Genomic DNA, 13,023 nt, shown 5'->3' with positions numbered 1-13,023 from the left:
CCAGCAGGGATCAGGGAGCGGTAAGGCGCAGAGGGGTCCCTCCACCTCTGCAGCTGCCCTGGCCGGTCTCTCTTCCCCGTCTTGGCGGCCGCGCAGAGGGCAGCGGCGCCCGGGGCAGAGGGAACCCCGCGCTCTGGGGACTGTCACCCCCTCCCGGGAAGGTACGGATCTGCGCTCCTCGCGGGCGGCCCCGCGCAAAGACGGTGGCAGGAGGCTCAGCCGCAGGGTGCGTGCCCATCCCCGAGCCTCAGGATCGGAAACTCGCCCTCTGCGTGCTCTGGCTCGGGACCCCCGGCGTCCTCCGGAGTCTTCCTTATCAGGCACCGTCGCCGGCGCGCCTGGGCGCCCGCGCACCATGGAGCTCGCGGCCGGGAACCTCAGCGAGGGGAACGCAAGCGGGCCCGAGCCCCCCTCCCCGGAGCCCAGGCCGCTCTTCGGCGTCAGCGTGGAGAACTTCGTCACGCTGGTGCTGTTCGGCCTGATCTTCGTGTTCGGCGTGCTGGGCAACAGCCTGGTGATCACCGTGCTGGCGCGCAGCAAGCCGGGCAAGCCGCGCAGCACCACCAACCTGTTCATCCTCAACCTGAGCATCGCGGACCTGGCCTACCTGCTCTTCTGCATCCCCTTCCAGGCCACGGTGTACGCGCTGCCCACCTGGGTGCTGGGCGCCTTCATCTGCAGCTTCACCCACTACTTCTTCACCGTCTCCATGCTGGTCAGCATCTTCACCCTGGCCGCGATGTCGGTGGACCGCTATGTGGCCATCGTGCTCTCTCGGCGCTCCTCCTCCCTGCGGGTGTCTCGCAACGCGCTGCTGGGCCTGGGCTTCATCTGGGCGCTGTCCATGGCGATGGCCTTGCCCGTGGCCTACCACCGCCGCCTCTTCCACTGGGAAGTCAGCAACCAGACCTTCTGCTGGGAGCAGTGGCCCAACCAGACCCACAAGAAGGCCTACGTGGTGTGCACGTTTGTCTTTGGTTACCTGCTGCCGCTTCTGCTCATTTGCTTCTGCTACGCTAAGGTGGGCATACGGGTCGCGGGCAGGGGCAGGGGCATGGGCAGCGGGGAGGCGGGGCTCGGGGCCTCGGGGTAGCTCCTGTGTTGCTGCGCCCCTCTAGGAGCCCCTTTGCCCTCACCCACTCCAGTTTTCTGGGCACCTTTGGTTGAGAACACGCCCCTCTGCCGGGTGGATGGTGTGCGAGGGGGTGGATGGTGTTTGAGAGGGTGCTTGAGAAAGTCACTTGGCCTCTGGGAACTGCTGTGGAAAGTTTGCAGGTCACTTCCCCGAGGTCCCGCCTCCCCTTGCCCTCCTGCCACCACAGCCCTGGATCCTGAGTTTGTCCCTTGAGGGACCGGCTCTCTGCAGAGGGATGTCCCTCAGTTTTAGCCACTCACACCCGGGACCCACAGGATCTGATCTGCGACCTGCTGCAGAGCCTCAGGAGCAAGGGAGGTGAGCTAGGCCAGGTGCCCCCTCCCTCATGCTCCCCTCCGGTGCTCAGGGGTCTCCCAGGTCCCTTTCCCGGGCTGCAAAGCCACTCTCCTGGCAACAGAGCTTCAAACTGTATTTTACTGGAGGCTTAAGCTTGATAAACCCCAGTGCTAAAAGACAATTTCTTTACAATATCTTGACCTTCGTCTCCGGAGACTTGGATGGACAGGTTTCAGTTCTGTTTAGAAGGGTTGTGTAAACAACATGAAGTGATTCAGGTCTAAATCCCTAACTCCCCTCAGGAGTCCCCTTAGTGATGCCTCTGGTCCAGCTTCCTCTCCATCCTCACCAGGAAAATTGCTCCCACCCTCCCTTCACATAGCATGGCAGAGCTCAGCAAATTTAATAACACTGGGTTTTGAAGATTATCATACTGATCAGTCTTCAACTTTCTGGATACACTTGTTTGTGCTTGAGTAAGAATATACGTTTAATCACGTGATAGCAATTCCTGGGGGTAAACCCCAGCCCCCCCCCCAACATATTCTGGGAGTATCATCACCATGAGGACAACATCCTAGCCAACTTTTGAATTTCCCAGGGTTTTATTTTCATCTTTCTCTTCCTCTCTTTTTATCCCTGATAAGGCAGTGACTCTGGGACCATGAGTAAGGAGATCACAGAGGACAATACTTACTTACATTCAATTCGTAAAGTATTTTTCTCAGCAAGAGTGTTCACTCTAAGCTCCCTGGTTTCTGTTTTCCTCTGCCCCATATCATCTATATAGAGTTATGTCTGTTTGAATGCTTAGAGTTTTGGATATTTGAAAGGACGGCCGGCATCAAAGGGTTATATATAAAGAAACATGGAGGAGATAGGGCAAGATGGGGCATTTGGAAGATAGCTGTGGCTTAGCTCTTTGTGGAACTAGCCGATGTATTCACTTAACCTTCTCTAAATGCAAAAGAAAAAGAAAAAAAATGTGGTTCTACTAGTGCAGTGCTCAACCTGAGCAACTGTCTCACTCAGTCTTCACAAGCCTGTCAGGGGGAGCATCCAGGAAAGGGTTTGGGAGGAGCAAAGCAACTGACCCACGTTATGAAGCTGATAGATGGTTCAGGAAGGGTTTTAAGGCAGTTTCCAGTCTCTGAGGGAGGACCTTGGGGGCATGAAGCTCAGGACTAGAAGTGTTCTTAGAATATTTGGTGGTGGATTCATAATCACCTGAAGCAGAGCTGAAGCGTACTCTTCTTTCACTTCCTCACAGTTTCCGGATCTTCTTGATGGAAATGACTGGGCAAACTTTTAGGAAAAATTAGGCTACATTTCTGTCATCTGAGAAGTTACGAAAGTCACACATAGGACAAAGTTTCAAAATAGTTTAAAAATTTTCAACAAATACATGCTCATTGGGGCACTTTTTACATGGAAATAGTTTGCTGTTAAGCATAACTGGAAATTTCTTTTAAATTCAAGATAATATTTGCAGATTCACTCCAGGGCTCGAAGAAGAGCTTACGTGTCGCTTTCTAGCTGCTTCTCTTTGCCTCCATCATCAAGGAATGCTGTCTGGCCAGCGATTCTTCTTCCTGAATGTTAGGTTCGGGACTAGCTGTTTCTCCGGGGCCCCGGACTGATGACCACCACGCAAATCACAATTGGCTGAAGACTCACCTGAGATTACACTCCCCCCTTTTTGTTTAACTCGACAAAGAAATTGCATTCTAGCATTGCTGTCTGCTCTCCAAACTTTGTATAGAACAGTTTGTGCCTGATGGTCCCTGAGAAACACACAGAATGCCCAGGCTGGCGTGTGCTTGTGGTGCTCCCTTTTGCACGGGCTGACCCCTCCTTCTCTTCCCTTAGAAGGAACTCTTGTTCAGGACATCTACCATCTGACGTGGGGTCAGGCACTCTTCACGGGCCTACCTGCCAAATTTTCTTACATCCCCAGAGATATCTGGTGCCCAAGATGACCTTGGCTCAGGTTTGAATGTATGCCTCCTACACACACTGCTAAGTGTATAGAACCGCAGAGTGATACCATCATGACATCATCATCTTTTAAAGAAATGCAATTACAACCCATCATGCTACCTTTGATGACAAGACATCATCAAATGTATATATCCATATATGCATTATAACATATCAGTGTGTGCTCATCGTATGGGCTATTGAAGGGAAACTCCGAAGAAAACTGTTAGGGTATTTCCTTCGTTGGCCACTCAACAACATTCCGCAGATGGCTGGAAGCCACTGAGATGGATGCAATGAATTTGTTGGAGGAGGGAACAGACCCTCAGGCAGCTTTATGAAGCAGATGACATTTCACTTTCCTGTTTGGCCACCCCTCTAGGTGTCCCTTTCTGGTTTTGTTTTGTTGCCTGTCCCCTGTTATCTCTTCTTGCCTCTCATCCTTAATGACCAGTGTCTTCCTGTGGTCTCTTGCTGGGAAGGCTGCCAACAAGGAAACTCACTAGGCCCATCCTCTCCAGACAAGATCCTGCAAAAGCTCTTACATTCGGTCCCTGGAGCCCCAGTTTCTGTTGGCAAAACCATTACGTAATCTATCATCAACGTATTGAAAGTGATCCTAAATGTCACTGCACCAAGTGAAAGGCTCATCTTGTTGGAGGTGATGCTAAGCCACTGCAGGACATGAGAAGTGACTCAGTAGGGCTGAGAATTTGGAGTCAGAAATTCATACCGCAACGATTTCTGCTTAACTAGCTTAGAGCTCATGATGTTAGTAGATAAATCCTGTAGTTTCTTATTAGGGCATCACTGATCACTCTAGAAATCCCATGTGTAGCTGAATGCAGCGGACTTCAGCAGTAAGTCCAAATTGATCGCATTATTTCCATGCTGAGGTGCTGGAGGGAAACAAGAAAGGGTCTGGAACGTGGTTTCTACTTCTCTCCCAGCCTCAGTTGGCAAGCTATGGATGACCCAAAGCCCACAGTCATCCACAGGTTAGTTTTTCCTTAGATGTTCACTCAGATGGTATATAAAAATGAACCCCAGTATGAGTCTGCAAGGTTGATTTGTTGTGTAAGACCGAGCTTATGTTGTAAATTCCTATATATAACCTGAGAGTTACACATCATTTCTCCTGAGTATGACTCTGGCAAGAAAAGGCAAAAATAATTCCCCTGATGAATGAAGCCAGTATCTCTCAGGAGATCCTCGGACAGGGCGGTTAACTGTGAAACTGCTAAACCCTCTACAAATCCCCGGAGAGGTTGAGTCCCCCACATGTGAGCTGTCCAAATGCATGGTGCCGTGGGTAGAATTAGAATAAAGAACTCAAGGGAAGCAGGTGGGTGGGAATTTGCTGTAAGGAACCCACGACAGGAAAACAGAAGGAATCAGTGGACGCAAGCGTTGGCCACACGGGAAAACTCTCAGATTACATCACCTTGCTTTGCTCACTTGCCTGCTTTCCCCGTTGGGTGGTGCACTGGATGGAGATCTCTGGTCTTCCCGCATATCTGGGATTGGCACCCCTCTCGACATACAGCAGGGACCTGGCGATTGTTGAGATGGAGAATATTGAGGAAACCAAGGTGGAAGATAGACTAGTGAGGACATGTATATAGGAGCAGTTTGGCACTTTGTGGAAAAAACCCCAGAGCCACATGAGCCCAGAATTTCTCTGCAAACAGATGCTGTGACCACAGACTGTCCCTGGATCCTCCTGAATCTTAGAGAAACGGTGGCAGGTGGCAGGTGGCACTCATTGCTACTTTGGCACCTTATGCGCCTTTTGATTCGAGTGGTTTTATAAGAGTTTATAAGCAATGTGATCACTGGGTCAGAATGCCAAGAATTGACAATGCAAAACAGACAAGGAAGTGTGGGCACGAGGCCAAAGGTTTTATTAATCTGTGCTTTCCAGGTCCTGAATCACTTGCATAAAAAGTTGAAGAACATGTCAAAGAAGTCGGAAGCATCAAAGAAAAAGGTAACTATGTATTCTATCTGTCACATTTCAGAGCTCAGTTCATTTTCATTCCTAATTATCCTTATACCCACCCCTGCCTGTGACACTCAGGTTCCTTGGTACAGACGTTTGAAAGGAGCCTCCGACCCCGAGACACAGGGTAGGGGTGGAGAGTCAGCCGGGGAGGGCATCGCAGGGGACCAGATGCTGCATGCAAACTTGGAGGGAGGTTTGGAGAGGTGAGGAAACAGGTAGTTTCTTTGGATTCTCTTTAGGAGGTGTGTTCTGGGTTGATCGGGACAGAGGGTAGAGTTGCTGACATCCATAATTTGCCCAAAACCATTTTATTGTGTATTTGCCATTGGTGACGCGATTCCAGGAGGCTCTGGCTTACTGTCTTTTCAGAGAATGTTACTTTAATCTCTTTCCTAAGACCCAAGTTCAGATGCGTTGCCCTCTCTTCCTTCTGGACTGTTGCTGACACTTGTCCTCAGGGGAGATGGGGGAGGGGCCCCAAGGGGACTTCTACCCACTTTTGGCTTTCTCATCCTCCGAATCCTGATGTAAATAAGCTTCTCCTGAATCATAGTAAAGCATCTAACATCCTGGTGTTTATTACAACTCCCAATCTCAGAGAAAACTACGTCACAAATCAGGATTAATCTCTTACACAGTATCTGTAGAATCTCTGATGTTACAAAGTAGAAGAAGAGAATCTGACAAGATGCTTGGGGAGGAGATTATTGCCAGGCATTTTACCCACAAGTATTAGTCATAACATCGCAAAGCACCTTGTTTGTCCTTCTAAATATGGATGATGATCAAGGGTGCATAATTGGCAGAAATAATAGTTTAATCATATTTATTTTTAAAAGAATTCTACTTAGAGCACCACTCTTTCTGACTTGCCTTGTTTACAATATGGTTGCAAACATGCTGCTCTCAGACTCGGTGAGAAGCTGTGGTAGGAACCGGACGAAAAGGTGGCCATGTAGCCTGCCTTCCAAATACGATAATGGGGTGTTTACGCTGACCGCCGAGGAACAGAGACCGCAGCCTAAACCAGCAGGCTCCCTTCTCTTTCATCTGCTGATCCGTCCTTACGTCTCCACGGTCATGTAGGTTTTATTTGACGTTATTGGCAGAGCGTTCCCTTGTATGAATGGAGTCATGGCTAAAGCTGGTCCTTTCCTTCTGTCTTTAGGGATGTTGTTGTGCTGGGCTATTTCCATTGTTTTAGTCCGCCTTTTAGTTTGTCCTCTGAGCCACGCGTCTCCAAGAAAATGATTCATTACAAACAATTAAGAATTGTTTGTCGTTTCCCCTGGGATAGTTATTTATAGAGGCCCTGGCCTCTGGGGGATGGAGCTGACCCCTGGGACTGGAAGGGGGTGGAGTCCTCTGCAGCAGCTCTGCTGGGGCACGGCCGAGCTGGGCTCAGGGGAGGCCAGGGAGCCTCTGTGGGGGGACCTGGCCTGCCGAACTCCCACCAAGTGATGCCACTGGGTCATGCCACAGGCTTATTAGTGCGGCAATCAGACCCTTCCTTCATACTGGCTGCCCCTTCTCTGTGAGCCGTGGCTACTGTCAGTCCCTGTGTTTGGGAAGTGTTGCAGAGAAACGGTGGAAATCCCCGCAAGGAACCAGGCGATGGAATGAAAGAAATAGATGGTGTAGGAAATAATTAGAAAAGCTTGTGCCCTACAGAGAAAATCTCTACAGATTAGTGGAACAGTTTCTGTGTTCAGTTTTGTAGATATGTGTGTGTATGGGATGTATGTACATACGCGTGTGTATATGCTTGTGTGTGTTGTATGTTAGATACGTGTGTGTGTATGTGTTATGTGTATTTTCTGTGTGTACATAAAATGTGTGTATGTACATGTAAATATACGATTATATATGCACGTGTCCATCACACACACATATGTAGTATGTATTATAGATCACATGTAAGTGCACATGTGCGTACGTGTGTACAGATGTGTACAGAAAATAACTGTTCTGTATGTGTATGTACGTACACACGTGTATACATACACACACATGTACATATATACACATACACACCTTTATTTTATGTTTACATATATGTGTGCCTATCATATGCACATGCGTAACTATAATTCTTATCATAGGAGGTGTAGTGTCTGGAGGTGGGAAGGAGATGTTCTCATCCCTTCTCAGAGCCTCTGACCCTTAACAGCACCTGAACAGATGTCAGATCTCTTTTGATCCTTTTAATTGCCTCCTTGTTTGTAGAGAACAAATAAGGTGTGGGGCTGGCGGTGGTGCACATGCCCGTGTCTGAGCAGGAGGTAGCAGGGCGGTGCAGGGACGGGTAGGAAGAGGACAAAGGGCAGGGAGGTGGAGGAGGAGAGGGGGGAGAGGTCTGCGAGAGAAGCCTGGAGACAGATGTTCCCGCGGGTCTTAGCGCAGGGGCCTGCCCGAGACAGCCGCTCTGAGTTCCCTCAGCTCGGGTTTGCAGACCTGCTTCTCCAGGGTGGGGGGCAGAGCCCCAGTCCTTCTGCTGCCTCCGTCCTCACAAGGGCTCTGCGTGCAGGTGCGCCGTGGTCGGTCGTGGGGCGGAGAGCGAGGCCCTTGCAGACGAACACGCTGAGTGGCTATTCCGCATGTTTGGGGGACACCCAAGAAGAACGAGACCCCCACAGTAGAAATAGCAGTGGAGAGCCTGCGGTTGGTGGGAGGCTCCGCCACACGAGGCTGAGTGGATGCGGAGGCAGGACTCTGAGGGCCTCTCCGGGAGACCGCAGGCCGGGCGGGGCCCCGTGCAGATGGGCAGCTCTCAGGGGAGACGAGAAGCTCCTGGACACCTGTCACAGGGGGTCGTTCAGCACCTGCCCCCCGCCCCCCTCGAAGGAACTCCACAAGCATTTGGTCATCGTTTATACATTTAGGAAATGTTTTCCTTGTTCTCTTTCAGCCGCAGTTTTCTTCCCAGCTAAGCTCCATTAGACACATCGTGAGTAAGATTCTGTGAAGAAAGAACGAACGCCTCAGACGACTTTGACGAGGCATTTCTCACAGGAGGAACAGGGAGTGATATTGTTTAGATGCTGTTGGTAGAAAGAGCAAAAAAAAAAAAAAAGCAGGAAACAGAAAACCAAAACCAAAACAAAACAAAAAACAAAAAAACAAGGTTATGAAGGACCCAGTCTCAAGGGTAACAAGTTAGTACAGAGTCTTTTGTGTATAACTTTAAGGGATGCCTTTTTCTGTATCAAAAGTTAGTGTTGGGATTCGATCTGCTCCTGGAGAAATGAGGGAAGTCGCAGAGGCACTGGGTAGAGCCCCATCTCTGATGAAGGCAGTGATACTCTAAGAAATGAAAACACATAAGAAGTTAAAAACAATCAGCCTCATTCTCCACAGAGGGAAATTCTCCCGCAACAGGCAGATGATTCAAACAGAAGGAGAACAAGGAACTTCCCCCAGTCCTTCTGAGGAAAAAGCAAGCTTCAGCCTCAGGGGCCGGTCAACACGGAGGAAACAAGGTTGCCTTTAATCTGAGATGGGGAAGATAATGTGCTTTTGTTGTGGCTTTTATGGACTTCACCAGTGGTTCCTCAAACACCACTGAGCATTTAGGAAAGGCGGGTTCCTGGTCAATTCCTCCTGGGGAGGTGTCTGGTGACCTTACCAACCGCACCGCACCGCACCGTGGGTGGGGACTCAGAGGCCCGAGTTTTAACAAGCAGTGTCCGGGGTGATGATGGGCACGTGAGGTCTGTGAGTCTCGGGTCTGGGATTGTCTGGTGCGTTATTCTGACCAGAGCTGCTGTTGTTGCCCGGGTTCAGAGTTGGATGCCACGAGTAGTGACGGAGGCCCCCGTTCTGCCATGTGGGCCCCTTTCCAGCAGCCACATCCCCTCAGCTGGGCCGGGGTCTGCAGGCACCTGCACGAGGGAGACAGAAGACAAGCTCCTGTCTCGAGTGACACCTGGACGCATTAGCCCAACTGTCGCTGGGGCTGCCTGGAGTCGGCCCAAGGCCACAGGACCGGGGGCCCGGCCCACGTGCGGGGGGCTGTGTGGATGGCAGCTGAGACAACGTCAGCTCGGGGGGGAGACGCTCCGCGGGCACGGAGAACACGGGGCGTCTGTGAGGGTGCATGCCTGAGCGTGGTCAGTGTGGACGAGCGTTCTCTCTCCTTCTGGAACCAACCTTCAGTAGTGGTAGAGTTTATGTTCGTGCCCAGTAAGTCTTCTTCCCTGATACTTATTGTAAATTGTAATCCTCTCAGACTCAGTGCTGTGGGGAGACCAAGAGAAGAGCTTGTTCATGGTTCTGAGAAGATGAAGGTAATCACTAGAAATTAAAAGGTAACTTTGGAAGGAACCGCAAACACACATACACATAAAATACGCCGTATCCACGCACATTACCTCTGTCCTACCGACTGTGGCATGTTACGATCTTATCAATAAGCCACCGGGTCTGCTTCTGTCCTGAGCTTGGCCCTTGGTAGAAACATCCTGAACGAAGCAAAGAAACAGGATATGCAGCGGGTGTTCATTTGGTGAAGGAGAGAGATGTCCTCGTTGTCTTAGAAAGAAAAGACGATGTGTTCTGTTCTATTTATAGGTATAATTATGTCTCGATTGGTTTTGATTAAATCATCTGGGAATGGAATCTCTCATACGCTAATGGATACGTGCACTGATAGCTGACGATCTGCTAATGTATGGGAACAAATTTCTTGTTTGCTTTGCGTGTCCTGCGGTAGAGTGGCTTTAATACGTAATCCTGCTGTCCTACGCAAACCTGCTGTCGGATTTCACCCGAGTTGTCTGAAGTGTTTGAACGGACGAGGCACAGTGAAAACCCTTTCCTTGGGGCAGAATGTCGAGGCCCAGGGCGGTTACGTCATTTCCCTAAGGATGCACAGCCAGGTTACGGCCAGCAGGAGAGCCAGGCTTCCACACACTCCACAGGGCCTTGAGAAGATGAGCAGTCCTGCCCCTCCTGACGCGCCTGCCCTGAAATCCCACTCTCCTCCAGCATCTCTGCCTCCACCTGGTCACAGAGGGCCTGTCCTCCAGCCCGTGTCTCTAAGGGACGTGTGCTGCCTGTGGGTTTGCTGCTGGCAAGGGTCCTGTGGGCATGGGCGGCTTGCTGCTGCCATCCTGGGGGCTCCGGCCTCTATGCTGGGGCGTGTGGAGGGGGCCGCGGGGCAGAGCTCAAGGCAGCATGTTCATTTGTGGTGTGACAGGGATGTCCTAGGATGGAGCCGCCTCCTGCGTCCTGCCCTTGCTCCCTGTGAGAACGGGACAGTGAGCGTCCCTGCACTCTTAAACCTTCCTCCTGTCTCTGCCTGTCCTCCCAGTGCTCCTTTGCCTTATCCGTCCATTCCGGCTGTTTGTCTTTCTCTCTGTGCACAAGGGGACGCTCTGGCGGGGAGGTCAGTGAGAGGTGCGTCCTTACCCTTGCCTGTCTGGGGTCGGTGCTGGTGACCAGACCTTCAGACGTCCGTGTTTCCAATCCACACATTCAAGCAACTGGGGCTCAGGCTGAAAGGGAAGATTCTAACCGTCAAGGAAAGGGCTGAGAGCCTGTGTCTCTCATGTCCTCCGGATCCCCTTCCCTGCTGGTGGTGACCTCATTTCTCCAGGAGCAGACAAACGCAGGGGGCGGGGGACACATCGTGCGTGGTTCCTTGGAATGCCAGGTGACCAGTGTCTTCTGAGGCTTTGGTTGTCTGCTCACGTGCCCTGATGCTCTGCTTTCCCAGCGGCCGGTCGGGGGGCGGGGGGCGTGGTGGCGCAGAGAGGGAGCTGGGGTTGATGGTGACGTGGCAGGCGGCAGGCGATTCTCTCCTTGTCTGAGTGTTAGAACGTGGGTTTGGGATCATGTGACTAGGCTTCCCACCCCAACCTGGCCCTGGGCTCTGGAACACCAAGCACCTGTCTTGACTATTCTAAATGTCAGCGTTCTTATCCCAGACCTGTGATCCTGACGGGGTCTGCTTCCTGCACACGGCCAGGGGTCAGGCAGTGACATTCCCAGTTGCCCGTGACTCTCCTGGTGCCCCTGTGACCATTAGCAGGCAGGACCCTGCTTGGATCCTGAGCCACCCTGTTGCAGGAGGGGCAAATTTTTAAGGAAGGAGCCAGATGATTGTGTTGTATTTTAGTTTAAGAAATATTAAGAGACCCCAGTTTCGTTTGAAGCCATAGATAGCGGGTTTCCAACGAATCACAGCTTTACTACGTCGTTGCCTTTCAAACGTGTACCAGATGGACTGTCGTGAAAGACAGGAAAGGTGATCCTGAGGCTCAACCCAGTCCATTGAGGAGGTAAAGGGCACATGAAGCGGGCAGCAGAGGGGAAGCTGGAGGCAAGGCTCTCTTGTGTTGAGGTCTGCAATCGGGTGCCGTTTTCTTCGATCCCCTGTTTGGTCCAAATCTCAGAGGAAACACGTGGGTCCTGCCTCTTCCTCCAGCAGTTTTCTGATTTAGGGGCAGCAAGGGAAGGGTTGTATGCAAGCCAAAACACGGGGCTAGTTGAGCCCCAGACGGAAACTGATATGTGTGTCTGGAAGGCATCAGTATGCCGGGGATTGTCACCGATAGAACGAAGAGAGATAAAGAAATACGTGGTCTGTCGAAGTCGCCATTCCGAGAGGGTTCAGGCCAGTGCCACCCGAGCTGCCTCTCGGTGACTGCATCAGCCTGTGCCCTGCTCAGAGCTTTGTCGGTCTAAGTCACAGAGTTTAATCTCTGCACAGTTAGAGTCCCAGGACCCAGCATACCCTTCCGGCAATCCACACGCGTCAGTCCGTACGTGACTAAGTCATTCCCGCGGGGGTCCTGGACAAGTCCTGAACAAAACCGTGGTGCGAAGCCACGACCAGCACGGAAAGCACTCGGCGTCTGACTCCAGGGCGATGCGCAGAAAGTGCTCTTAGGGCGCCTTGGGAGCTCTGGGTCCTTCTCCTGCGGTAACTGACACATGTGCCTTGTCTCCTTCTTCGTCCTCTAGACCGCGCAGACCATTCTGGTGGTGGTCGTGGTTTTCGGGATATCCTGGCTGCCTCACCACGTCATCAATCTCTGGGCTGAGTTTGGGGTTTTCCCGCTGACCCCCGCCTCCTTCCTCTTCAGAATCGCCGCCCACTGCCTGGCCTACAGCAACTCCTCGGTGAACCCCATCATATACGCTTTTCTGTCTGAGAATTTCAGGAAGGCCTACAAGCAGGTGTTCAAGTGCCACGTTTGCAGCACCTCGCCTCTTAATGACGGTAAAGAGAACAGGAGTCGGGTAGACAACCCTCCGTCCACCAACTGCACTCATGTGTGAGACGGGTGCTGGCGCACGCTCGCGGGCTTTCCGTGCACGTCACCGTACGGCGACGGCGAGCAAGGGGGCACCTTCTGATACTCACAACGATCCATTCATTTTAATGCGATTCCACTTGGTTTAAAAAAAAGTGCTTTGGTCCTTTTAGGAAATCTCTAGGTCCAGTAAAGGTTACGTCTACATTTTATTTCAAAAACAAAAGAAAATGCCAACTAGTTTTATGCCTCTACAGAAAGGAAAGTGCAGCGGACTTCCTACATTCATTCAGTCTTCACAGGATAAAGGATCAGGACCGACAGATATGGTCGGGAATACGGGCGAT

At 51.4% G+C, this 13,023-nt stretch overlaps 1 protein-coding gene across 1 annotated transcript; it reads left to right on the top strand.

Annotated features, from left to right (window-relative positions):
* The first annotated feature begins 355 nt into the window (after nt 1–355).
* On the top strand, nt 356–12,701 carry GALR1 (galanin receptor 1). The gene is made up of 3 exons (XM_032872156.1): nt 356–1,021; nt 5,337–5,402; nt 12,384–12,701. Exons 1-3 carry the CDS (start codon nt 356–358, stop codon nt 12,699–12,701), a joined length of 1,050 nt encoding a protein of 349 aa, XP_032728047.1.
* Nucleotides 12,702–13,023: the final 322 nt, after the last annotated feature.

This window comes from Lontra canadensis, unplaced genomic scaffold, assembly GCF_010015895.1.
Source record: "Lontra canadensis isolate GAN:19392208 unplaced genomic scaffold, GSC_riverotter_1.0 scaffold44, whole genome shotgun sequence".
Taxonomy (NCBI): Eukaryota; Metazoa; Chordata; class Mammalia; order Carnivora; family Mustelidae; genus Lontra; species Lontra canadensis.
Note: the sequence above shows the minus strand (reverse complement) of the source record. Positions and strands in the feature narration are given on the sequence as shown.